The sequence below is a fragment of the Lithobates pipiens genome, unplaced genomic scaffold (genome assembly GCF_037356315.1).
Source record: "Lithobates pipiens isolate NorthernLeopardFrog02 unplaced genomic scaffold, aLitPip1_a1.2 Scaffold_19, whole genome shotgun sequence".
NCBI lineage: Eukaryota > Metazoa > Chordata > Amphibia > Anura > Ranidae > Lithobates > Lithobates pipiens.
Genome location: NW_027507764.1, coordinates 306,104,027 through 306,131,606, shown reverse-complemented (window position 1 = coordinate 306,131,606; position 27,580 = coordinate 306,104,027). Strand labels below are relative to the sequence as shown.

The following is a 27,580-nucleotide window of genomic DNA, read 5'->3' as shown; positions in this document are numbered from 1 at the left end:
TATTGTGTGTACTGTGCGTCGTGTGTGTGTGTGTGTGTGTGTATTGTATGTACTATGTGTGTTCTGTGTATGTACTGTGTATGTATTGTATGTACTGTATGTTCTGTATGTACTGTGTGTTCTGTGTGTGTGTATCGTATGTGTTGTATGTATTGTGTGTACTGTGCGCCCTGTGTGTGTTCTGTGTATGTATTGTATGTACTGTGTGTGTTCTGTGTATGTACTGTGTGTATTGTATCTGTTGTGTATGTACTGTGTGTTCTCTGTATGCATTGTGTGCTCTGTATGTACTGTGCGCTCTGTGTATTTTTTCGGGTATTAGGAGCCATGACAGCAGAGGATGGGTAGGTAGGGACTTGGAGGGGTGTGCGCCCCCCCCCATAATTTTTTATCACCAGCCACCACTGTTTGCAGGTCAGATAAAGACAGTGCCATATACTTTATCACTACCGTGGATGAACATGGAAGAGACTGTTCCCTGGTTTTACTGGTGAACCGCTTTTTTTTGGCCTTTGATTGCAAAAAGAGTTCTTCTCCCTCTTCATGGCATTCTTCTTAAAAAGTATAAGAACTGTGGGTATTTTAGGCAGGTCAGCTAACAAGAGGGCTGCGTGTCAAGATTACCAACTGGGTCACAGTACTTATCTTAAAGAAAAGTTAGTTACAGCGGCTCTGACCACTTGGTGGTGTGGGTCAGCGCAAAACACAGTGGTTCTTTGTTTTTAGGAAAAAGCTAATTTAAGCACTTAGTTGTTTTAGGAAAAAGAAAACGTTTTGAACTTAGAGAAGAGAATTCTACTGAGTCTGGGATAGAATTCTGCTTTCTAATAAATAGTGTAATGTGTTCGTATTGCTGTTGTGTTCTTTTTCAGGATTCACCGAGATCATCTGTCAAGCTGCTGGAGAGTGGGTGGTATAGATAGATAGGACTGGGTGATATGTGTACATTCTTCTGATGTGAAATGTTTTACTGTGAAAAAATCTGAGACCTGTTGTTACTTTTTCCCTTTCCTTCCCCACCCCAACACCTTCAAATGCTCAGGTGCTTAACAACATTTGTGTAGTGTTAGGGAGTTTTTTCTCCTTAGCGAGACGATGAGGACATCGTCTCAATGGCCGAGGGGAGTGTGTAGCGCCAGAACTCCTAACGGGTTATGTGCTATGTGTTTAAATTTAGTTTTTGCCCAAAACTGTAGTGAGTTTTGGGGTTAATTGTGTTAAATTGTACTTTGGCATCAGTTTGGCTGGGCTGTATAGAAGTTCTGCCTGGTCATAGGTAGGGTTGTACGCCTGTGGGAGGCTATAGAACTCAATCTGATTGGACGCATTGGGTACCAATCTCTATCTTAGAACCAATCAGTGGGCGCGTTTGTCTCACTGAGTAATCAGGGAAGGGGTACTTAATTTGCCTTAGTGAGGTGGTTCGGGGTTCCAGTCCAGAAGCTGTTGTTGACTCCATGGTCCTTGTCCTCCTGACCAGCCCCCAGGGGCCCTCATCGCCTGGGGTGCGGATCCATCCGTTTCCGAGCCTGGCTAGTTTGAGGTGCAATAACTGAAAGGAGGATTCTAAGGTGTTCCGGTTCCATCTCGGGTTTTGGAGAGGCCCAGCAACTCTACACGCGACCAGGGGAGGACTCTTCAGTGAGAGATATAGCTATAACATATAGCAAGCTGCAAGGGCATATAAGTATGTATACCACATACTCAGTGGAACAGGTGATAAATTGATTTATATCATATTTGTTACCAGCCCTATCAGAAAAGGTGGATTGACCATGCTGGATGAACTGGCAGGTCAAACATTCCTTTTTCTTACACTGGAATATACCAGTTTTACTGTCAAAATAGGACCTAATGTCCATGACTCTCTCCCTTTGGGGATTTTTTTGATGTTAGGGGCAACAATGTTCTTAAGAGTGTGTGTTCTTTTGAACGTCACCTGTGAAGCTGAGGGTAGAATAGATCCTAATTTTGGATCCGTATGCAGAATATGCCAATATTTTTTGACAAAACTCTGAATGGATCTATATTTGCTGTTATATTCAGTGAGAAATCTGATGGTGTTAGCATCTGGCTTTTCATGAATCTTAGGAGGTGGTGCAGTTTCCAAAAACTTATCATGAGCCATTTGTATTAATTCTGCTGGGTATCCCTTTTGCAAAATCTTGTTTTTTTAGGGACACACTCTGTGATTCGTACTCCCAACGGTTAGTACAGTTTCTCCTTAGCCTTTTAAATCTTTAGCCTTTGTCCACTTGAGATATTTTTTATTCAAGAAGGATGGGGGCAACTAGTATAGTGTAAGTACAAGTTGCCATTGGTGGGTTTGCAATAGTTTTTAGTGAAAATGGACCCCCTTCATGATATTTAGTCGTCCCATCTATGCAAGGAGATTTTAACTATTCATTTATTCATTACATGTTATTAATAAATTAGCACATGATTTTATCGTATTGAGCTTTCTGGGATTTTGTTCTTACAAGATTGCCCCGATCAGAGCTTCCAATTGTGGTTGCTTTTGAATGTTTGCACTTGTATTCACAACTTTTTTTGAAACCAACTTTGGCACATTTTTGCAAAGCAAGTTTTTGAGCATTTTGCATGTGTTTTGTCACATGATAAAAAGCCAATTTCTTTTGCACATTTGGGATGCCATTAACAATAATGGAACCCAAATGTGCTTTGTGTGTTTTTCTGCGATTTTACCTTGTTCCATAATCGCAGGCCCATATGTGAATGAAGCTTAAAACCGTAATTCTGCACTTGCTATAGGAAATATTTATTTGAATGTCTTTTTAATATTCCTGTGTATCCTGGTGCTGGTTAAATGATCAATTTCAATAAATAAACAAATAGATATGTAGAAAAACATCCCAGTGCTGCATATCATAACCTATATTTTTTATTTTTTTGTAAATTGCTGTAGCTGACCAAGACTAGATAGCAATTGTTTACTGCTCCATAACTTATTCTTAGACTTCCCTCCCACTATTCATTATCAGTACAATATTCTGTGGCCCACTTAGTTACAAGAAAAAAACATTCAAGAAGAAATTAAACAAACTGCACAATTAAAATTGGGTTTTGATTAGTAGTTATGGCTTATTCTACACCAAAGCACAGATATTGAATCTGTTACAGAATTCTGAAATGCAAAATGGACATGTTGGTGTACTGCAATGCTGCTGCTCTAAGATTGTTTTTATAGGGCCTTTGCAGAAATCCTTGTGCTGTGAAAAAAATCTAGCAATCAATGTTAGCCATAAAACTTGAGGACCAGACACATTTATTTGAAATGATATAAATTTTCTATGGTTAATAGCCAGTTCAAAAAGACACAAAATCTTAAAAGCACATAGATCAAGAGGGAAATGCTTTGCAATGGACATGTCAAAGTCTGCGTAAAAGGAAATCTTGAAATCAGTTTGCCTAAAGCTAAAATCCACATAAGTTGTTCAGTGGCTGTTTACCTGAACTGAACTATTGTGGGAGTTATAGGTCTCTATAATCAAAGGTTGCAGTTTGTTAAAATGCAGCCAAGTTTTTATGTATTTACAGTAATTTAAAATGCAGGTGTGTGTTGACAAAGGAAATAGTACAATGAATTGTGCTTCCTTTGACAAATATTATATAATTTGTATTGTGGATCTCAGTAGCTGCTTACATATACACAGCTTATAGGTGCTGAACATTCCATGTGTACAAGGCCACAGAGTTTGACAGGAAGTGATCAGGTACATTTAAAAAAACACAATTAGTAACTTTGTATTAGTAACATGCATTGGTGTGTACAGAATCACTGACATTCAGCTAGCTTTGTGGTGAACATAGTTTGTTATGCATAGGCAGAACAAGCAATAGCTCAAGCACATTTTGGCAGACATATCAATGCACCACCACACTTTTAGTTTACCATAGAGCTGACTGATGGTCTTAAATTTAACAACATACTTTGTTTATACATGAAAATGTATAGCACTTCATTGCTTTACCTCTTAGGATTTGCTTAAACATGTGTGACCAGGCAGTATTTGGAGTGGCTTCAGTAGCTACCTGCAGAAATACCTCCGGAGCACTGTCTGGCTAGCTGGTTGCCTGGAACAATAACCTCACCAGGAGTAGTGGTCAGAATCTGGTTGGAACAATAACACCCCCCAAGCATCGCATTGGCGGTTAGGGGCTGGCTGGAATTTGTGGCCAGTGGCTGTAATGTGTCTCTTAAATTATCTGGTGGTCCAGTGGAGTACTCTGTAAAGAACAAAAAAAACACTTTGTTGTGCACTGTCACTGTGCAATTACAACGAACACCATTACTGTGGTAACCGTGCCTCAGAGCACAATGTCAATCACCCCTCTCTCTCTCTGCTATCTGGAAATCTCTTTTGGATACTTGTGGGACATTGCAGAAGCTCTGGTGGCATCAAATAGTTTGATTGAATACTGGATATAGGTTTCTTTCATTGGTGGTTGCTGGAATGCAGAGAACCAAAACACCACTAACCAGCACACCACTGTCACATTGAAGCGCCCTGCAAGTGGTAGTACCTGGAATGAACCACACCCCCATAGGTATGCAACTGGTGTCATCAACTTGCTTAGCTTGGCAAGTGCCACATTTGGTTTCCCTTGTTCTTGTCAGGTCTTCTCCTAACTTCTTTAATAGCTATACATAAGTGAACAGATTCGTGTGAGTACCGATTTGCTGCATACTCCTCTATTCTATAATTTACACATACAAAATGCATTTGTTTTTCTATTGTTTAATTTTTGAACTGTTATTTCTGTGGATTCAGTGAAATGTACCCAGCAGTCAGAATAAGAAAGCATAGTTTGGAATAGATGAGACAATTAACATATTTGGAGATGAAGAAGGTGTTATAAGTCAGTGTAAGTACATATGCTGCATACATAGTGCTGATGAAATCAGAAAGGATATGTATAAAACGAGTGACACTTATACTTGAAGTTGTCTAACCCAACATAAAATACAGTCAATATGTTCATTGACATTTAAATATGTAGTTGTAAGCAGAAATTATTGCATTACCTCCTCAACACCTTTAGACACTCATTTCAGTGACATTTGAATGCTGTCACATTTTAAAGTTAGAACACTAAACACAGAAACCTTAACAAGCATTGTCCTTAGGCCACAACTCCATTTATAGCAGTAACAACCCACAAGTTGACTTGTCTGGACAGCACTCTATGATTACCATTACAAACTGATTGATAGCTGAGCGGTAATGTGTGTCTTACAGTATTTGCTTTAAGCAAGCCTCCACCAGAAAACAGCACATTTTGTAAACAAATCTAAAAGAGTCAAACCAGAGGGTACTGAACAGCCTTAATGTCGTTTATCAAACGTAAAAGTGAAAATGCATACAAACCAATAATTAAATCAGTTGTCAATAAATAAAAGTGGTATGGAAAAAAAAAGACAGTTGCCATGAATTGTGTAAATTGTACACTCATTTTTGATTAATAAAAGTGTTAATGCTTATGTGGACAGGGCATTTATGTCCATACCTGGAAACGTTCAATAGTCATTGAACCTAACATTGGGATGGGTGAGGGACAGAGCAAGGAGAGGTGCTAATAATGGTATGCATAAGACACATTTCTTGGGTTTGTGTTGTGGATCTTAAAGCTGGTATACACATCTTCTCAAGAGCTATGGAAAAGAGAATGGAGGGGGTGTCAAAATATAATTGAATACAAGTTAGGGGAGTAAAAGTCATGGGCACTGCAAGTAGGTTGAGGCTTTCAAACTCAACCTAGGGATGGGGAAAGTAACAGGCATTCTGAGCACAGAATTGGAGATGAAACCTGTGTTGAACCTAAAACCCACGAGAGGAAGACTGGCTTATGAATCCTTAGATGTGGTGACTCAATTTATTTTTTAGGCTTTTTTACTCTATTTTCACCTGGTTATCCGGCCATTAAAATAAAGTCTAATTCTAGCTAACACCTGCTAGGCAGTTACAGAAACAGTGTTTTCCCACTTTGGATAAGGGTTTTGCCTAAATGAATAAGACCAAATATTGTAAGCAACCCTGTCAGTGTTATATGAATTATCTCAACCCTCTAACTGCAAATTTGCTTAAAAGCATGTGAAAGGAAGTTGAAAAATATCAGACCTACAGGATCAACAGGTAATAAAACTATTCATACATTATTTTCACACAAGATTCAATCAACTTTTACCCATAATTCACCTTTTTTCCAACTGAATTTAAACATTAATAAATCTTATGTAACTGTTGAGTGCATCAGGCTTGAAAACATGTACCTGAGGACCTGAGGACATCACATGACTGCACTTAAGACAATGCCAAAAAAAGGTATGTATATAAAAATAAAAAGGGAATGCTCTAGGTGGAAGAGGGTCTGTCCAACCTTGAGTTGCATTAAAGTTAGGGGCAGGTCTGGAAGAAGGACGTCATGAAGTAGTATTTACATCTAATTTTCCCATTACATTTAATTTATTACTGGTATTGCAATTCATAATTTTGAAAATAATCAAGCAGGTCTACCCCTCTGCAAATTGATGTAGAGTCCTAAAAATACAAATGGAACTCTTGGCAGGCACCAATGCACAAAACTTCACAATCTAAAATTGCATATATTGGTGGTTTTCAATCTTCATAATGTATGTGGTCACCTGACCAGCATGGCAAGATCACATGAGAGGTACTGCATACGTAAAACCAGGATCACATAACAAAGGGGGTGTGGCTTTGGGCTTGGTACTAGTTAAAGTGGTTGTATACTTGATTTTTTAACTTTTACCTACAGGAAAGCCTATAATAAGGCTTACCTGTAGGTAAAAAAATATCTCCTAAACCTGTACGGTTTAGGAGATATTCCCCTCGGTATGCGCCGCTGACTGCAGCGGCACATGCGCACAAGGGGATTCTCGGCCTGAAAATCCGACAGTGGCCGGCCGGCCGGAAGGAAATCTCCCACGCGCATGCACGGGAGTGACGATATCGTGGCTCCGGCCACTCACAGCGCCGGAGCCGTGATAACCGGAAGGAAACGGATCGGGCCAGATGTCGGGGCCTCGTTCTAAGGTAAGTATTTCATAATGAGCTAGTATGCGGTGCATACTAGCTCATTATGCCTTTTGCTTTGCAGGTTTAAAAAAAAAATAAAAAAATGTGCGGGTTTACTACCGCTTTGAGTGACATTGATTACTAATTTACCTTTAAATAACCCTTACAATGGCATCTTCAAGCCAAATAATAACTTCAGGAATCTCTGGAGAAGTTTTCATAAAAGCATTGTGCTTTGTGCAGTGTTAAAAGTGGACTAGCATCTAAACCAGGAAGTAGATGCCAACTTAAAAAATGGATATAGAAAAATAATAAAGTGAACTGGCTTTTGCCATTTATTAATAGTACAATTGTATTAAATGTATTACTTATTTTGTCTTCTAGGTTATTTACACTCTTACAGCCATAGATAAAGATGACTCTGCAAATGGACAACATTTTTATTTTTCGCTTGAAGAGGGACATGCACCAAACCCAAACTTTACTCTAAGGAATAATGAAGGTATTTTAATTGTTGTTTTACATTTCTGCTTTCCTCATAGCTGATGCAGTAGGTATCATTATTTAAATAAAAAAAATGCATGCCAGAATACTATACAAAACAAGTTGTCAAATGGTAAAACTTTGTTGGAATATCCAGTGCTTAGAGGCCCCAAAATCAGGAGATGCTTGCAGTGCACTTCTCTCTGATTTATCAAATATGATGCCTAGGAACACTTTCAGGACGTCCCACAGTACAATGCAGTGCACCTCTATATAGTTTGTTGAGGCACTGTATTGCATTATGGGATTGCTTGCCTTAGCCTTTGGCTGCAGCTTTTCGACAGTCCTCACAAATAGTGAGCTTTCAGCAATCTTTGAGGCAAGATAAGATAGCACTGTACATGGATGATACAGGAGATTTTCTGGGTTTTCTCTTTTTTTTTTAATCAATTACTTTTTATTAAGAAAATACAATTTTGTTCCATTCTTATAACTACATTAATTAAGTAATATACATTTCACAAAGCAAGGAGCAAAAGAAAAATCAAAAGGAGCAAGGAAACAAACCATATTTCCCTCCCCTTTCCCCTTACATTCCTCCCATTCATCTTACATACACAACCTTTCTCCCTCTCTTCCTCATTCACATCTATGTATTTCAAATTATTCCGACTCCAACCATCGTTTCCATATTCTCTCAAATTTATTATAGTTACCCCTCTTCTTATATATATATATATATATATTTCTGCTACCGTTGGGGGATTTTTTTTCTTGCCACTTATATGCAATTTGTTTCCTTCCTTGAAACAAACATCTAGTTATTGCTATCTGTGTAAATCCTAATACGCCTTCCTCTTCTATTAGACCCAGAAGGCAAACCTTGGCCTCCGTATCCAAGGATGTCCCAAACACCAAATTTATTTTTCTTATTATTGCTCTTCAATATCTATATATAGCTTGGGACATCGCCAGATCATATGCACCAAATCTCCCCTCCTGTTCCCACACCTTTGACACTCTGCATTCGGTCTCCTCCCAAACATAAACAACTTTTCGGGTGTGTAATATGACATATGTACCAGGTATAAATGGGATACGATCTGTGAGGGGGAGAGCGAGACCTTAGGTCCCAATGCCAAAACCCACCTCCATTGCTCCTCCATTTTTGACCCCACGTCCTTCTCCCACTTAACCCCTATTACTAGGTTCTACCTCTACTTCCTGTCCTGCTCCTCTTATATGTTCATACATATCTGAAATTAGCCCTTTAGCTGTTTTTCGCCTTAACCAACTCCTTAAGAGAGGGCATTTCACTCCTCTCTGGTACCCTCTCTCTAAATTGTGTATCAAGTGCATGCCTAACTTGCAAATGTCTATAAAATAATCAGTTTGGGACCTCATATTCTTCACTTATCTCCTGAAATGATTTCAGTCTACCTGTCCTATAGAACTGTGCTAGGTAGTGGATGCCATTTCCGATACCATTCCTCTATTTTTCCCCATTACCTTAAGTTCCTTTAGGTTTTTATTATCCCATAGAGGGGAAAACTCAGAGAATCCATCATAGCCCAGCTTGATCTTAACAGATTCCCACCTCTTCACAATTAATTGGGTTGTTGGACATCTGGATCCAAAGGAATCCGCTTCCACCACACCCACTACTGTTCTATGACAGGTATCATTCAGCAATAACTTATTTCCTACCTCCGTTTCTCCTGATAAATTGCTTCCGCTTATATACTGTATTTGTGCTGCCAAAAAATAATATCATGGATTTGGCAATGCCAAACCTCCCACCTCTCCCGGCTGCTGTAGTGTCTGTAGACAGATTCTTACCACTCAGTTTTTCCAAATGAATTCTCTAAATATGCTATCTAATTTTTTAAACCAGTGTTTTGGAATCCATACTGGCGAGTTGTGTATTACATATAGTATTTGCGGCATCCACACCATCTTAATTAGATTGCACCGTCCAGCTACCGAGAGAGGTAGTTGATTCCACACCCTACTCTTCTGCCTCAGGCATACCATAAGTAGGACTATATTTCATGCTATGAACTGCTTTGGATTCCTTGTCATGTTGATACCCAGATATCTCATTTGACTAATCACTCTTATTTGGGTTACCTGTTGCAGAAGTGGTTCTATAAGAGGATCTATTGGCAAAAGTACAGACTTTTCCCAATTGATTGCCAACCCGGAAAAGTATCAAACAATCTTTGACCATCCCCATAGCTGCCTCCAAAGAGGACTGTGTATCCCCAAAGAACAGTAATACATCATCTGCATACATGGCAACCTTTTCCTTTTCCATCTTTCTTTTAAATCCCTGTACCTCTTGTTCTTAATGCAATAGCCAATGGCTCCATTACGAGGGTGAAGGGCACTTCTATTATTTGGGACAAGTCTGTGATGATGCTTCTAGATCCCATTAGAGAGCCCCTCCCAGTAGAAGCTTCTCAAAAAGTGCTGGTAATATTTGGGAGTGGATATGTCCCTAATGTGGCAGATTATCTAAATCTGAATATTCTTCTATTATTATGGAACATGCATAGTTAGTGCTGCCTGGTATAAATCGCCATATTGCCATTGTCAGTGGCGGGGGGGTGGAAGCCTCAACTTCATTATATGTTATTTTGAGAACTTATATAGAATCATGGGAATGCTAGGAGTGCTTTACAGCTTCCTAAGTATGATGGTAGATTGGCAGTTCCCAATGTCAGATTTTATTTCTTGACATCTCGGATGCAACAGATGGCAGGGTGGGTGGAAATTGACCTTCACAATCCAATCCAGGGAGGTTTTTTATCCAAAGACTACCTTGTTTCATTGTTGGAGGCAGGTCATTTTTGGGTGCACCCTTCCTCCCCAACCTTCTTGTTGATTCATAAGGTTTGGGAGGCTGCGCGTACCACTATTGGTCATTCAATCTACGTGCAGTATGTGCCTATCTGGAATAATATGAATCTTCCAGAAGTAAATAAACTGACTGGTTTTGTGTGTTGGAAACAATCCGGTCTTGTTTACTGTAATCAGTTGTATAAGGAAGGTAATATACTATCTTTTGGTCTTATTGTAGGGCAGTACCACTTGTTTAATAGAGAATTTTTAGAGTATTTACAACTTCGTCATGCACTACAATCTCAGACACAGTTGAATCCCATACATTCCCATTTTTTGAACATTCTTTCTATGGTGGTGACCATGGGCATCCGCAGAACTTTTTTCAGGGGGGTGTCATTTTAAGGTCATCCGTGCTCTGCCCCTTTTCAACAATTTCATGAAGGTGAGGGGCTTAGTTATTATCACATAAAGTGTGATAACCCTCCCCCTTCCACTGCCACATTTGGCACTTTTTGCGAGGGAGAATGTACCTGGCTTTGCAGTGGTGATCTGAGCCACATACAAAACCATGCAAAATATGCTGTGACCACAGCAAGTGAAGGTATAAATAAACATACAATAAGGCCCTTTTCACACTGGGGGGTTTTCAGGCGCTACAGCGCTAAAAATAGCGCCTGTGTAGCACCTGAAAAAACCGGCCCATTTCACATCAGTGTGAAAGCTGGAGGGCTTTCACAGTGGAGCGGTGCGCTGGCAGGACGGTGAAAAAAGTCCTGCTAGCCACATCTTTGGAGCGGTGAAGGAGCGGTGTATTCACCGCCCCTAAACTGCTCCCACCCATTGAAATCAATGGGGCAGCGCGGCTATACCGCCAGAAAAGCGCCACTGCCCCTTTTTCGGTTTTATCCCTTAAAGCCGCCCCGCTAGCGGCTGCATACTGCCGCTAAAATGACGGTAAAGCGCCACTAAAAATAGCGGCACTTTACCGCCAATGGCCACACCACCCCAGTGTGAAATGGGCCTTAGGCAATCAAACAATTACAGAAAAACGACAACTGCATGGTGCAGCATTGGTTTAAGCCAATGGAGATCTTAAATTTTATATGAGCACAACAGCAGCTTTATGGGCACAATAACATCTTTATGCTATGTTGCTGTGCTTAACCACTTGCCTACAGGGCATTTTCACCCCTTTCCTGCCCAGGCCAATTTTCAGGTTTCAGCGCTGTCGCACTTTGAATGACAGTTGTGCAGTCATGCAACACTGTACCCAAATAACATTTTTATTATTTTTTCACACAAATAGAGCTTTTTTTGGTGGTATTAAATCACCACTGGTGTTTTTATTTTTTGCTAAACAAAAACAAATTCTGACAAGTTTTGCTTAACTTCTATTATTACATTTTTCAAATAAATAGTTTTTCTCCTTCACTGATGGACACTGATAAAGAGGCACTGATGGTGACTGATAGGCAGCACTGATGGTCACTGATAGGGGGCACTAATAGGTGGCACTGATTGGCAGCACTGATAGAACTGGTTAAACAGCATGTTGCTTTTAGTGGGTGGTGCTATGAAAAAGAATAATGCAGTTCAAAGTGGCCACTATATGGAAATTATTGGGTTAAATCAGGTGGTGAGAAGGCAACATATTGCCTCCTCACCACCTCTTAAATAGCTCTGAAAAGCGATCCAAGCATATATCTTTTCAGAGTAGAAGCATGCAGTGAAGTAAAGTGTTAAATCACTTCACATGATAACAGTAGGTTCAGCCTGATGTCCAACTAGGATGACAGTGTAAGGAGATACACAGTCTATGCTGTCAGGTCTGCAGTCCAGCAATTGGAGACACATTCCACAAGTAGTTCGCTGATAACAGAAAATAAGAGCAATCAGGCACCCTGTGACAGCAGGGAAGGAAGTCCAGGTGTCAGCTCAACAATAAATAAGGCTGAGCTCTGGTGAAGTGAACGTTCTCTGATCATGTTTTTCTTTCTTCCCTGCACTTTTCTCCCTAGTGTGTAGATAGACACCTTTCTTAATCCAGGGGGGGCACTTGACCCCCCTTGCCTCCTCCTGCGGACGCCCATGGTGGTGACACCATCTGATTCTAAATAGGGTTTAATTGGTGCTTTTTATGAAGCTTTATTGTGGTCAGTTAGTTTCTAAAGCCTTGATTAAATGTAGACTGATATGCAGTCAAGATATAGGATATCTAGATGAGGATCAGTGGACAGCGGCGTGAGAGCTCCTTCCAGAAATGTTGCTTTCCCTCTCTCAAAGGCTGACACAGCTTTTATTTCTCATAGAGTCTATTATACCCCTCAAAAATAGTTTTCTTGGGGTTGCCTACCTTCACCTAATTGCCTTTGTTGTAGGGTACATAGGGGCAAGTTAATTCACATGTTTTGGCACTGTTCCATATTATTTCAATTTTGGATAGATATATTTAGAATTTTATTGGAACTTTGAATACTTTGAATCAATTGATTCATGATCCTAAATTTGCCCTGACGGGCATATTTCTGCATAATCCACCAGCCTGTGCCCAATGGTGCATGGTGATGAATGCTGTGCTGGATGGAGAACAAATCACTTATAATCATAGGAGCTGTTTGAATAAATTTAAGATTTTGTTCTTTTGACCTTCCTCCCCATACGTAGTCCTCACTAGTGTGGATTATCTCCCTGACTCTGTCGATAGTGTTACTGTTCTATGAGTGGTCTACAGTGGGGAATTTAATTTAATTGTATTACTAATTGTGATGCAATAACAATATTCTTTAGTGATGGATGCTACATATCGGAACAAGTTTTCTTATTCTTCATTTTTTTTTTGTGTGTGTTTTGCGTTCTATTTGTATATGTACACAAGGAAAAAATCTAAACTCAATAAAAAGTATCTTATTCAAAATACATCCTTACCTCAATCCTAATGCCTCACCTAAACCTTTAATTCTGTTATCTCCTAAAATATATACTTATCTTACCATGTCATCAACAAACATATCAGACCATCCTCTGAAATAATTAACACGTAAACCACCCAGTTTCTATGCCAAAAACAAACTGAACTGGCTTCACAGTGTTAAAACTATCTATTCGGCTAAGTTAAATTGAATCAGTAATTGAGAAAAAAAATATAATCAGGATTTTTCCACTAATGATGGACACAAACTTTAGATAGCATCAGCTACACTTTATAACTGTACAAAGCCCATAATACAAAGATTTACTGTATGAAGTTTACCATAAAACATATAATTCAGGATTAAGACATAGTAAAGGATACGTTCAACTTTAAAGAAAAAATAAATGCATATATTTTTGCATAAAAAAATGTGCATTTATTATTTTTTTCTGCAGAAGCCTGGAAAACATTGCAGACATGATAAATGGATCAGGAATGTAATATCCAACTGCTGCAGACAAGTCCTTCAGCTTTTAGCCCATACCTCTGATATGGGCTGACTGTTTACAAGCTGTCAGGCATGTGAACTATGAGAGAGCTCATCAGTACCCTCGCAGTTCATTCAGAATTACAAATATCAACCATGGAGGCTAATGTTAGTTCTAGTCTATAGATTCACAAGAAACTCTCTGCCATGCTGAGGCAGGGAGTTTGGGGGAGAGGCTGCAGAAGCTGCAGAATACAGGTGAAGCATGTAACATGTTCCAATAGGTGAATTTAGCCTTTAATAGGCAAGCAATAAGAAGGGTTCCAATGCAATTAGAGACTGAAATGCATTACTTGGAGATTTTTCATTATGCTTGAAGAACGTGAACCAAAGTATGTTAATTGTAGATGATTTTGGACGGATAAGACAATTATCGAGATGTGTGTATGTGCAGATTAGGACACCATTATTTAATGAGTGGCCAATCCGATTAGTTGGAAGTAGTTCCAAGTAATCAGCAGACCAGCACAGGGTAAGGAGATGTTTATTATCAACATTTAGTTTGTTTAGATTTCGTTTAAAAACTGTAGCTATGCCATGCAGCAACCCCATAACTGTGTGAGATAACTTTTGTTTGTAAAAAAAAGCCAATTATCAGTAGGTCAAGTAAGGATGTGCTGATCACATGACTTTAGTTTGTATATAAAAGCCACATGTTTAGCATGTTGCCATTTTACTTGATGCATGTTATTGTTATATAAGTTTTTTGGGTGCATTTCCCTTACTGTGTAAAAAACATCAAATTACAACAAAATGTGCCAGAATAAAAAGGAAGCAATTTGAGCTTGAAGATTGGCCTTCATTTTTTCATTGTTTTTCTTTCACATCATATGTGATAATGATCACTGATAATGCATTCTGTAGTAAAAAAAAAAAAAAAAAACAACAAAAAAAAACCTATGGGGTGTAAAATAGCTTTGTTTACCTCATCACATATCACAATATCACATAATGATGAGGTCTTAGGTGAGTTTCACACTCCTGGCTTTAAAAAGAAAAGAAAGAAAACTTTAAAAAATATAATACGTTTGCTTTTAGCGCTCCAAGATGAAATTTGGCTGAAGATAGACTTTATTTTCACATTGTATGTGGTCATGTTTGCCGTGTGTGGTAAATAAATAAAATAACGATGAAGAGGTGTGAAATGGCTTTGCTTACCCAATCCCATAACACTCATTTTTATATATATATATATATATATATATATATATATATATATATATGTGTATATATATATATATATATATATATATATATATATATATATATAAAACATTTTATTAACAACATTTCAGTGATAATTAATTTTTTTCTGTGAAATTCCTATTAGTCCTTATAGCATATATCAGAAGTCTTGTCAACTTGCTCGAAATCATGGAAACTAAAACGTGTTTGATTGGAACCTACCTTTAACAAATTATTGTTTCCTACATGAGTATTTTGTAAGGGATATGTGAATTACTAACATCATAACAAGTAAAAAATATTTTTATGGAAATTATATTATTATCTTTTCTCTCTTGTTTTTATTAGATAACACAGCAAGCATTGTAGCAAGGAGGCGAAGGTTTAGTAGAACATCACAGGACATTTATTATTTTCCTGTTGTTGTTGCTGATGGAGGAAGCCCATCTTTAAGTAGCACCAGCACATTGACAATTAGAGTATGTGCATGTGAAAGAGATGGCCGAGTGCGAACTTGTCATGCCGAAGCCTTTCTCTCATCTGCTGGACTTAGCACTGGAGCCTTAATTGCAATTTTGCTCTGTGTTGTCATTCTACTTGGTGAGTTATGATGCCATTGATTACCTAACTTGGTCTTTGTTTAGTTAGAATTATTTGTCATGGAGATGATACAATTTTGAAAATAAACACACTACCATATGGTTAAAAAAATAAATAAATCTTAAATAGTGTGCAGACTTGTTAATTAAACCTGCAACATCTGGATAACAGTGACAGTCTATTGATTATGTTTTGTGAACTATAATAGATATTTACACAAAAAATGCAAGAATAAAAACAGATTTATAAACCTGGCTTTTTACATTTGCAATTCTTGTATATCTCAGATTTTTTTGCAAACAAAATGTTGTATCAATAGTGTTCTCTCAGGTGTAATATTGAGCTAACTATTATAGCTGCTTTAAAATGTACCCATCATGCAAAACAGAAAATCAAATATTAGTGCTGCAGCCTAAGTTAAAACCGAATGGCAGTATATGGCAAACATATCGTCAAACGTACATTTCTCAAGAAATGCTGGCTATAATATTCTACTTCTCCGTTCCTGTTTGTCAATTGCCACTGCAAAAGCTATTACATTATCTATGGGTGGATGCAGATCATTTCGGCAGAATTTAGGAAGCTCACAATAAACATGTTCTGTGCTAATAAATGTGTGTGCGCACTATACTAAATAGATGTACCTTACTATGTAATAGGCAATTCATTCAGATTCAGAAGTATATAGCGTAGATATAGAAGAAAGCAGACAAATGTTCAATTCAAGGAGTTTTTATGTGTAGCACACCCTCTTTAAAAGTTGTACTTTCTACAATGTTGGTCAGCTCAGTTTTTTCATATTTTCTCTCTAATTAGTAGTAAAGGCAATAAGCTAGCTATTTCAAATGAAAAAAAAAATAATAATTCCACAAAAAACACTGCATTTTTATAAACAAACACCTTTGTCTTGGATAATGATAAAGGACATGAAAAATGCATTGGAAATGTGTAGTATGTTTTTACGACAAGTAATTCTGTCTCTACTATGCTGCTTTTTCAGATAAAACAGCAAACAATAAAGACACAATTTTACACAGTTACAGTATTTAACATTATGTCATATGTTCACAACAGAGAACTCACCTCATTGTTAACAAACATATTTACAGATTTTAAAGAATATGTGTGCTTTTGAGAAGGGAGTTAAAACATGTCATATGTCATATGTGCAGCAGCAAGTAATCTGGGCTTTAATAACCACATACTGCTCATATGCATTTATAAATGGCCATGGTTGCTATGATGAGAATGCCTCCACTGCTTCTTATGGCAAAGAGACTGAGGTGCCAAAGACAGCTCCTGGTCTCTAGTAGTTATCAGGAACCATTGAGATTAATTAATTAATGGTCACATGATTAGGAATTAAGGGCATAAAGGCCCAGTTAGATGGTTGCTGATCCTGGGTGGGAAGGGGTTAAAGCAAATTCAAAAGGTAATATGTTGAAAGAAAGGCTTGGAGAGACAGAAAGGAAAGGTTTTCTTGCATTTTATGAATGAATGCATCTAAAGGATTTCTGAAAATACCTGTATTAAATATTCTATATGCAGATGCCAGATTTAAGGATTCAGTTCCTCTGTTAGAGACCTTGGAAATATCTGAGGATTCTGGGTATGAAGAAGTATCTTCCAGTGCTTACAGTCTTACATCAGGAAGGGTAGCAGATTGTTAATCCTGTGTAAACTCCAACACCAAGATTACACTGGGATGGAGGAGCAGAGCTGTAAGGCCGCGTACACACGGGCGGACTGTTGGCTCAACTTTGTCCGCTGAACAGTGTTTCAGCGGACAGTCCGCTCGTGTGTGGGGCTTCAGCGGACAGTTTCAGCGGACAGTTTGACGAACAAAGTTTTTCGGAAATTCCGAAAAACTGTCCGCTGAAACTTGGTTTGAGCGAACAGTCCGCCCGTGTGTAGGCCACTTTCGAAATGAGCAAACTGTTCCCGCTCGGAGGGAAGTCTGCTCATTTCGAGCGCGTGTGCAGGTAGGCGGGGCCCGCGACAGAGACGTCGCGGGCTCCGCCGCCTGGAATGGACTTAAAGGGGAACCCCAACGCCGAAAAAAATCGGCGTGGGGGTCCCCCCAAAGTCCACAACAGACCCTTGTCCGAGCACGCTACCCGGCCGGCCAGGAAAGGGGGGCGAGCGAGCGCGCCCCCCTCCTGAGCCGTACCAGGCTGCGTGCCCTCAACATGGGGGGTGCCTTGGGGAAGGGGGGGCCGCGCGGCTCCCCCACCCCAAAGCACCTTGTCCCCATGTTGATGAGGACAAGGGCCTCTTCCCGACAACCCTGGCCGTTGGTTGTCGGGGTCTGTGGGCGGGGGGCTTATCGGAATCCGGGAGCCCCCTTTAATAAGGGGGCCCCCGGATACCGGCCCCCCACCCTATGTGAATGAGTATGGGGTACAATGTACCCCTACCCATTCACCTGTAAAATAAAAGTACCCCAAAAAAAAACACAACACACGAGATAAAATATTTTATTGCACAGCTCCGGGGTCTTCCGTCTTCGGGGGTCTTCTCGCCGGACTCCTCCGCTATCTTCTTGTAGCTCTTTTGCTAGCGGAGGAGTCCGGCTTTCTTCCTCACCGCCGGCCTCTTCTCCCAACTTCGGGGGTCTTGTCCCCCTCTTCGGTTCTTCTGCCGGGCCACCGCGCCTTCTTATAGCTCTTTTGCAGGCGGTGGCCCGGTCTTCTGTCGCCGCTGTCGCCGCCGCCTTCCGTTCTTCTTGTTCTTCTTGTTCTTCTCCAGGAGATGTTGGCACGTCGCTCTCTCCGGCCGGAATGCCAGAGCCGCGCTGAGCGGCCACTTATATAGTGACAATGGGGCGGTGTCACATGGTATATGTCACATGGGTTGGTCACATGGTGACCCCGCCCCCTTACGATGTCATAGTCCCCATGTGACATCAACCCATGTGACCAACCCATGTGACATATACCCTGTGACACCGCCCCATTGTCACTATATAAGTGTCCGCACAGCGCGGCTCTGGCATTCTGGCCGGAGAGAGCGACGTGTCAACATCTCCTGGAGAAGAACAAGAAGAACAAGATGAAGAAGAAGAACGGAAGGCGGCGGCGACAGCGGCGACAGAAGACCGGAAAAGGGGGACAAGACCCCCGAAGTCGGGAGAAGAGGCCAGCGGTGAGGAAGAAAGCCGGACTCCTCCGCTAGCAAAAGAGCTACAAGAAGATAGCGGAGGAGTCCGGCGAGAAGACCCCCGAAGACCCCGGAGCTGTGCAATAAAATATTTTATCTCGTGTGTTGTGTTTTTTTTTGGGGTACTTTTATTTTACAGGTGAATGGGTAGGAGTACATTGTACCCCATACTCATTCACATAGGGTGGGGGGCCGGTATCCGGGGGCCCCCTTATTAAAGGGGGCTCCCGGATTCCGATAAGCCCCCCGCCCGCAGACCCCGACAACCAATGGCCAGGGTTGTCGGGAAGAGGCCCTTGTCCTCATCAACATGGGGACAAGGTGCTTTGGGGTGGGGGGGCCGCGCGGCCCCCCCTTCCCCAAGGCACCCCCCATGTTGAGGGCACGCGGCCTGGTACGGCTAAGGAGGGGGGGCGCGCTCGCTCGCCCCCCTTTCCTGGCCGGCCGGGTAGCGTGCTCGGACAAGGGTCTGTTGTGGACTTTGGGGGGACCCCACGCCGATTTTTTTCGGCGTTGGGGTTCCCCTTTAAGTCCATTCCAGGCGGCGGAGCTACCCCGCCTACCTTGACACGCGCTCGAAATGAGCGGACTGTTGCCTCGTGTGTGGGCGAGTCCGCTCATTTCAAAAGTTGCGTGGACTTAGTACGACGAACAAAGTTTGCCGTATTTGTCCGCTCAAAAAGTGCCGTGTGTGGGCGTGTTCGTTCATTCAAAAGTTTGAGCGGACTGTTTGACGAACTTAGTTTCGGCAGACAGTCCCCGCGTGTGTACGCCGCCTAAGAGAGTGCAAACACAGCAAGGGTTCGTTTTTAGTGGCTGGGGGTCTCTGAATATTCAAAGTAACTAATTATTTAAAAAAAAACACCCATTAGAACACTCATGAGAAGTTTATCTTGTTCGTTTTACCTGTTCGTTATCATTGCTTTTAACAATATGTTAAAAGTTGTTCGTTATCATTGCTTTTAACAATATGTGTCAAAATATAGAACATAGCATACAAGTTCAAAGTATGTATTTAACATACCTTTGTCCTTATTTTTATTTTTTTTTAGCCATTGTAGTTCTCTTTATAACACTACGAAGAGGAAAAAAAGAACCTTTAATAATTTCTGAAGAAGATGTCCGTGAAAATGTGGTTACTTATGATGATGAAGGTGGTGGAGAAGAAGACACAGAGGCTTTTGACATTTCCGCACTACGCAACCCATCAGCTGCAGAGGATTTAAAATACAGAAGGGATGTAAGGCCAGAAGTAATGTGTACTCCAAGACACCAAGATCAGTCTGATATCGAAACAATCAATGTTCAGGAATTTCTCAATCAAAAGCTGGCTGAGGCAGATCGTGACCCAAGTGTTCCTCCATACGACTCTTTACAGACATATGCTTATGAGGGCCAAAGGTCTGAAGAAGGATCTATCAGCTCTCTAGATTCATTAGGGACACCATCTGACCAGGATTATACTTATCTGGATGACTGGGGACCAGAGTTTAAAAAACTAGCGGAACTCTATGGAGAAAAGGAATCTGAAAGAACAACATAGTTTAATACAAAAACTGTTTTATTTACAAATCAACTTGAAGCATAACCACAAGAAAAACAATAAATTCATACTTGGAACTCAGCAAGCTGTTCACTTTTACTGTAGAAGCAAGTGCCATTTTCATATATAAAACTGGGTTTCAGATTTTGAAAAAATACAGAAGCAAAAACTATTTTCCCTTGTGTATATTTTTTAATTGATCAATAAAGTCGGCAGTTCCACATCCATACAGGATATGCAAAATAAGCAAACCATTTATATTTTACTACTTATTAAAACATTTTTATGCCAGAATGAAAAAAAATGCTGCCTGTGCACTGAGCTTAAATGGGGCATATATTATGGAATACTATATAAATATATATATAAATATATAAATATATATATATATATATATATATATATATATATATATATATAAATATATATATATATATATATATATAGATAGATAGATAGATAGATAGATATACATATATATAGTATCTCAAAAAAGTGAGTACACCGCTCACATTTTTGTAAATATTCAATTATATCTTTTCATGTGACAACACTGAAGTGGTGACCTTTTGCTACAATGTAAAGTAGTGAATATACAGCTTGTATAACAGTGTACATTTTCTGTCCTCTCAAAATAGCTCAACACACAGCCATTAATGTCTAAACCACTGGCAACAAAACTGAGTACACCCCTAAGTGAAAATGTCAAAATTGGGCCAAATTAGCCATTTTCCCTCCCTGGTGTCATGTGACTCATTAGTGTTATAAGGTATCAGGTGTCAATGGGGAGCAGGTGTGTTAAATGTTGGTGTTATTGCTTTCACGCTCTTATATTGGTTACTGGAAGCACCTCATGGCAAAGTACTCTGGGAGGATCTGAAAAAAAGAATTCTTGCCCTGCATAAAGATGGCCTAGGCTATAAGAATATTGCCAAGACCCTGAAACTGAGCTATATCACAGTGGCCAAGACCATACAGTGGTTGAACATTACAGGTTCCACTCAGAACAGCCCTCTCCATGGTCACCCATAGAAGTTGAGTGAATGTGCTCAGCGTCATATCCAGAGGTTGTCTTTGGGAAATAGATGTATGAGTGCTGCCAGCATTGCTGCAGAGGTTGAGGGGTGGGGGTTCAGCCTGTCAGTGCTCAGACCATGTGCAGCACACTGCATCAAATTGGTCTGCATGGCTGTCATCCCAGAAGGAAGCCTCTTCTAAAGATGATGCACAAGTAAGCCCGCAAACAGTTTGGTGAAGACAGACTAAAGATATGGATTACTGGAACCATGTCCTGCGGTCTGATGAGACCAACATAAACTTATTTGGTTCAGATGGTGTCAAGCATGTGTGGCAGCAACCAGGTGAGGAGTGCAAAGACAAGTGTGTCTTGCCTACAGTCAAGCATGGTGAAGGGATGGGGACTGCATGAGTGCTGCCAGCACTGGGGAGCTACAGTACATTGAGAGAACCATGAATGCCAACATGTACTGTGACATCCTGAAGCAGCGCATGCTCCCCTCCCTTCAGAGACGCCAAACACCTCCAAGACAACCACTGCCTTGCTAAAGTAGCTGAGGGGTAAATGTGATAGACTGGCCAAGCATGTCTCCAGCCTAAACCCTATTGAGCATCTGTGGGGCATCCTTAAATGGAAGGTGGAGGAGCGCAAGGTCTCTAACATCCACCGGCTCTGTGATGTTGTCATGGAGGAGTAGAAAAGGACTCCAGTGGCAACCTGTGAAGCAAAAATGTGAGGGGTGTACTCACTTTTGTGAGATACTGTATAAACAAGATAAACATCTTGTGTAATTAAGAGACTTACAAACTCATCAAAATGACAATATAAAAAATATAAAGTACCCCTGTACTATCCTACTCCTAGTGATAGAATATAGAAGTGAACCAACCACAACTATAAATCAATTAAATAATCTAATAACGGAAACAAAATGTACAAATTGTCATCCAGATAGCTGCTACCCTCAACATGGGTTCCCACATGGACATTTAAAATAAAATTAGTAAAAAAACAATTCTGTGCTGCCCCCGATTATTGCTCAGTGAGATAAATCAAATAATAATGCAGTGCATAAATAGCATATACAGTGCCAATAACACAGTGCATACATTAATGTTCATAATGCATAACAGCATCAAAAGTGATATCTTGTAAGAAACAGTCCCTAAAACAGTCCATAGACAGACTGACTCCAGTTAATTAAATGTGACAAAAGAGTGCTACCAAATATATGTTTAATGTCCATGTGCTTCAAAATCTCCTGAAAAGTGAATAGAATATAATATAGAATATAAAAGCTTCATGGGCATTACACCTCTGTGCTCTCAGTCCATTCACCTTATTTAAATGACCAAGAAAATGTATTTAGGTCATAAAGCACTCAATAGTGGCTGTGCTTCATCCGTTTCTGATCACCAGACTCCACCAGACCGTCAATATGGTATTGCCAAATATAGATTGCATGCAGCCCTTTAAGACCCAGAACCTCTACTCAGGGTATTCTAAATACACTCAGAGAACATGGCAAGAGGGCAGGGGAACCACCATAGTGTAGTACATAAAAATTACCTTGATTTGTTTCCAAAAAACACACTTACAAGCAATAAAACAGGCAAAGCATCAGGGCATGTAACTTTAAATATATCAGCTCTGGTATTTTTAAAGCTACATACCTTACTTTTTTGCTTGTTGCTATTTCATGCTTGTAAGTGTTTTTTTTTTTTTAAACAAATCAAGGTGATTTTGAGTACTACACTATGGCGGTTCCTCTGCCCTCTTGCCATGTTCTCTGCGTGTATTTAGAATACCCAGAGTATAGGTTCTGAGTCTTAAAGGGCTGCATACAATCTATATTGGACAATACCATATTGAAGGTCTGGTGGAGTCTGGTGACAGGAGACAGATGCAGTACAACTTCTATTAAGCTCTCTATGACATGAATAACTTTTTTGGATCTAATGAGCAATGTGAATGTACTGTGAGCACAGAGATGTTATGCACATAAAGCTGGTGGGGTTTCCTTTATATAGAATATTTTGGGCACAATTCTATTAACTTTTCAGGAGATTTTGAAGTACACAGATGTTGAACATATATTTTGAAGTACTCTTTTGACACGTATTAACTGGAGTCTCTACAGACTGTTTTTTATGAGATTTACACTTTTGATGCTATTTATGTAATAGGCACATTAATGTATTGGCTATGACATTGACACTATAAGTGACTTGCATATGTTATTTAGGCATTGCATTACATTTTTATTTATCTCACTGAGTAATAATTGGGGCAGCGCAGCATTGTTTTTTTCTAATTTTATTTAATCAAAATTACAGTTTCAGACACATTATGAACCTTCATCATGTTTGACAAGAATAAAGACAAACATCCTTTACACTTATTATATAAAATACTCTTATAGACTGGTAATGAATAACAGCTGAATCCATTTATCAAAAACATAGCATGACCTGACCATTCAGCTAATAATAAAGATACACATAGTATAAAAGTGTTTCTGGCCATGTCATAATGCCACCTGAAAAAAATGAAAATAAATTCTAAAAATTTTCATTTGGGTACGTTGTTGCATATCCATGTAATTGTAATTCAAATTGTGATAGCCCTGAAAGCTGCAAATTGGCCTGGACAGGAAGTGGGTGAAAGTGCCCAGTACTGAAGTGCTGAAAATATAAAAATGAAGGAACACTATCATCATTTAAATGTTACAAAGACTATAACAGAATATGTAAAAAGAAAATCAAGGATGCAAAAATTCAAAACGAACGACAGATTGCAAAAGATACTAGGACAAACCCCCAAAAATTCTTCAAATATATTAATAGTAAAAAGGTCAAGTCTGAGCATGTATGCCCTTTACAAAATAATCTGGAGTGGGTGACAGGGGACAAAGAAAAGGCAAATGTATTAAAAACTTATTTCAACAGTAAGAGCTGTGAAAATGTGGACTAGACTCCCTCCAGAATTGGTTCTGGCCAGATCAGTAGATTGCTTTAAAAAAGGCCTGGATTTTTTTCTAAATGTACATAACATAACTGGGTACTAACATTTATAGGTAAAGTTGATCCAGGGAAAATCCGATTCCCTCTTGGGGGATCAGGAAGGAATTTTTTTCCCCTGCTGTAGCAAATTTGACATTGTTTTGCTGGAGTTTTTTGCCTTCCTCTGGATCAACTGTGGGTATAGGATTATGTATATGGGATTGTATGATGAGCCCTCCAGCTGTGGTAAAACTAAAAGTCCCATGAGACATTGCAAGACCCTGACAATCACAGGTATGACTCCTAGAGGCAGAGGCATGATGGTATTTGTAGTTTCACCAGAGCTGTAGTGCCGAGGTTGCCTATCCCTGAACTAGATTGACTTGTGTCTTTTTTCAACATGACTACCAATATATAACTATGTAACTATGAAGTGGTTAAATACTGGCAGTGGATCAAAGCTAGAATACAATAATAACTGATTACTGTATGTCAGCGTAACATACAGATCTGTTACAATTTTGCTGTCCATTCAATATATCCTAACATCAAGAAAAGGAATGAATTTTACACTACACTGCATGGTAAACTGTAATGCCAGCATCACACTATAGGTATTACTCAAAATCAACTAACGACTCAATGGCTTTCCCCATATAATGAAACTAACATTGATAAATCTACCAAATGGTCCCATGTTGCAAATACATAGAATGTTCAAAAATCTGTAAATTTTCAATCATATCCATGTACTGTATGCACTAGCATATGAGGAGGAGGGGGCGAGAGACATGTGAGCCCATCACAGCACTTCTTAGTTGCATAAAGTACTCTTTAGAAAATGGAAAAAGTTATTTTCAAAAGTAATCCTAAGAAAAGTAGTTAAAAAGTTAATCTATGCCTTATTAAAAGCTTCTTTGGAGCACACATCCCCATCATAGGTTCTAGTGATGTATATAAACTTACTACATCCCATATCACTAGAACTATAATATAATGTTGAGGTACTGGTATATTGCACAGCTTTTGTCAAATAAATATTGTTTTCTCTTATAACCTTAAAGCAGTTGTATACCCCGCTTTGCGCGGTTTAGTAGATATTCACCTTGCATGTAGCCACTGGCTTCAGCGGCGCATGCACTGCTGGAACAGGGACTCTAGCGCACATGCATTGGAGTGACAGAAGAAAAGCCAAGGGAACATGTCAGCTTCCCTCAGCGGTGACTGAGAGGCAGTGTAGGTGCTTCGCTCTATGGTAATTATTTCATAATAAGCTAGTATAAGGTGCATACTAGCTCATTATGCTTTGCCTTACGGTTTTTTTTTTTTTCCGGGGCACAAAACTGCTTTAACCAGATACGTTTCTAAAGGGAACACATATATATATATATATATATATACAGTATCTCACAAAAGTGAGTACACCCCTCATATTTCAAATTACACTTTGCTACAATGTAAAGCAGTGAGTGTACAGCTTGTATAACATTGTAAATGTGCTGTCCCCTCAAAAATGTGAACGGTGTACTGTATATATTGTATATATATAAAAATATTTTAAAAAAATTAAAAAACACAAGGATAATAATGTCCCACCTGACCCCATAGTTCTTGCTCTTGCACAACATTGGCGTGAGGTCCCCCCAAAATTCATACCAGACCCTTATTCAAGCATGCAGCCTCGCAGGTCAGGAAAGGGGGGATAAGCAATTGCCCACCCTGGACCATACCAGGCTATTCGACCCCATAGTATGGTGACAAGTGTCTTACTGCATTGTAAAATGCCTGTCAACGCAAGGAAACACTTGTTTTCTGTGTGTCCCATTCACACTGCAACATCGCCTGGAGCTGCATTGCAGTATGAAAGGGGATAATCTAATAAAGTGTACATTGCTTTACATATTATGCAAATAATTAAACCACATAATTATTCAATACATTAATAAATAATATCAAAAAGTGAGAATGCAATAGTCCCATAATTCTTAAAATTCATGCAGCAGTCCAAATAGATAAAAATAATCCAGTGTTTCCGGTGATCACGACACAAAAGTGATTCACCCAAAGATTAAAGTTGCCTCTTACCAGAAACCAAGACCTTTTTACAGGTCTAGCTGCACCTTAGCATTAAACCCTAAAGTGGATGGATGGATATAAAAGCGCTTCACACCTACTTAGATACATTAGAGCAGAATCGGAAGCCATATACAGTCATCTCTAGTACTTGTCAAACCACCTCCAGGGCTGCTGCCCTTCTATTATCTGTCAAACTAGAGGGTCATGCTATATCACTGAAAACAAGGACCCTTGTATGATATGTTGAACCACGCATCATACTGCCCCCTACCGCAGTTGGAAAACACAGCTGCTGGAGAGGTAAAGCACTCCAGCAGCTATCCATTCCTGCGTGAATACAGCCTAAATGTCACTTTTAACCACTTCCCATCGGGTCACTGTACATAAACAGCTGGGTGGGACAAGTGCCATTATGACTAGATGCACCCATACATTGCTCAGAACATTTTCTTGTGTGTGGCCGATCAGTGGAACAATCCCATGAGGCTGTGTCCCTCAGACTGAGCACATCACAGATCGGGATATGGACTCTGTGTACAATGTACACAGAGGCATGTGCCTCTGTATCGGCTCTCCTCCTGAGCTCAGTGAGAGGGATCACTGCAGCCTGCCAGTGCAGCTGATGATTTTATAAAAGCATTTGTGTTACATAATAGTTACATTTTAATAATCTGATATGCTTCAGTTAAATTGTGCTATACCATAGAGTTAGGAAAAAAAATATTCAAAAAGTGTAAATGCACTAATCCAAACATTTATGGGTCTAATATTACCACTAATTTGGTATATACAGGGCCGGGACAATGGGGTGGGCAGGAGGGATGGCTGCCCTGGGCACTGTGTAATGAAGGGTGCCACAAGGAGATTTTGGGGGTGGGGAATTTATGTTGGGTGGGAGACTTTGGTGGGCAGCAGGAGGTAAGAATTGTTCTGGGATGGGGGGGGGTGCTAGGAAAGAAGATTTGGGGGATTTGTTTTGGGATGGGGGAGAGGATTTATACTAGGAAGGGGATTTGGGATGTTTGTGCTAGAAGAGGTGGTATGGTAGAGGGGGGATGGGATTTGTGCTAGGAGAATAATTTTTCTTTTCTTTTTTGGGTGTGTGCTGGGGGACCTGAGGAGAGAGAGGATTTGAGCTCCATCTGTCCCTA

General features: G+C 39.8%; 1 protein-coding gene across 1 annotated transcript in view; it reads left to right on the top strand.

The window, feature by feature from the left end:
- The window catches only part of CDH18 (cadherin 18), a 965,040-nt gene extending 944,473 nt beyond the window's left edge, over window positions 1-20,567 (top strand). The window contains exons 10-12 of the mRNA XM_077492030.1: window positions 7,443-7,560; window positions 15,380-15,631; window positions 19,843-20,567. Coding sequence (XP_077348156.1) covers window positions 7,443-7,560; window positions 15,380-15,631; window positions 19,843-20,333 — 861 coding nt within the window. The 3' untranslated portion in view covers window positions 20,334-20,567. The remainder of the gene's footprint in view (window positions 1-7,442; window positions 7,561-15,379; window positions 15,632-19,842) is intronic.
- Window positions 20,568-27,580: the final 7,013 nt, after the last annotated feature.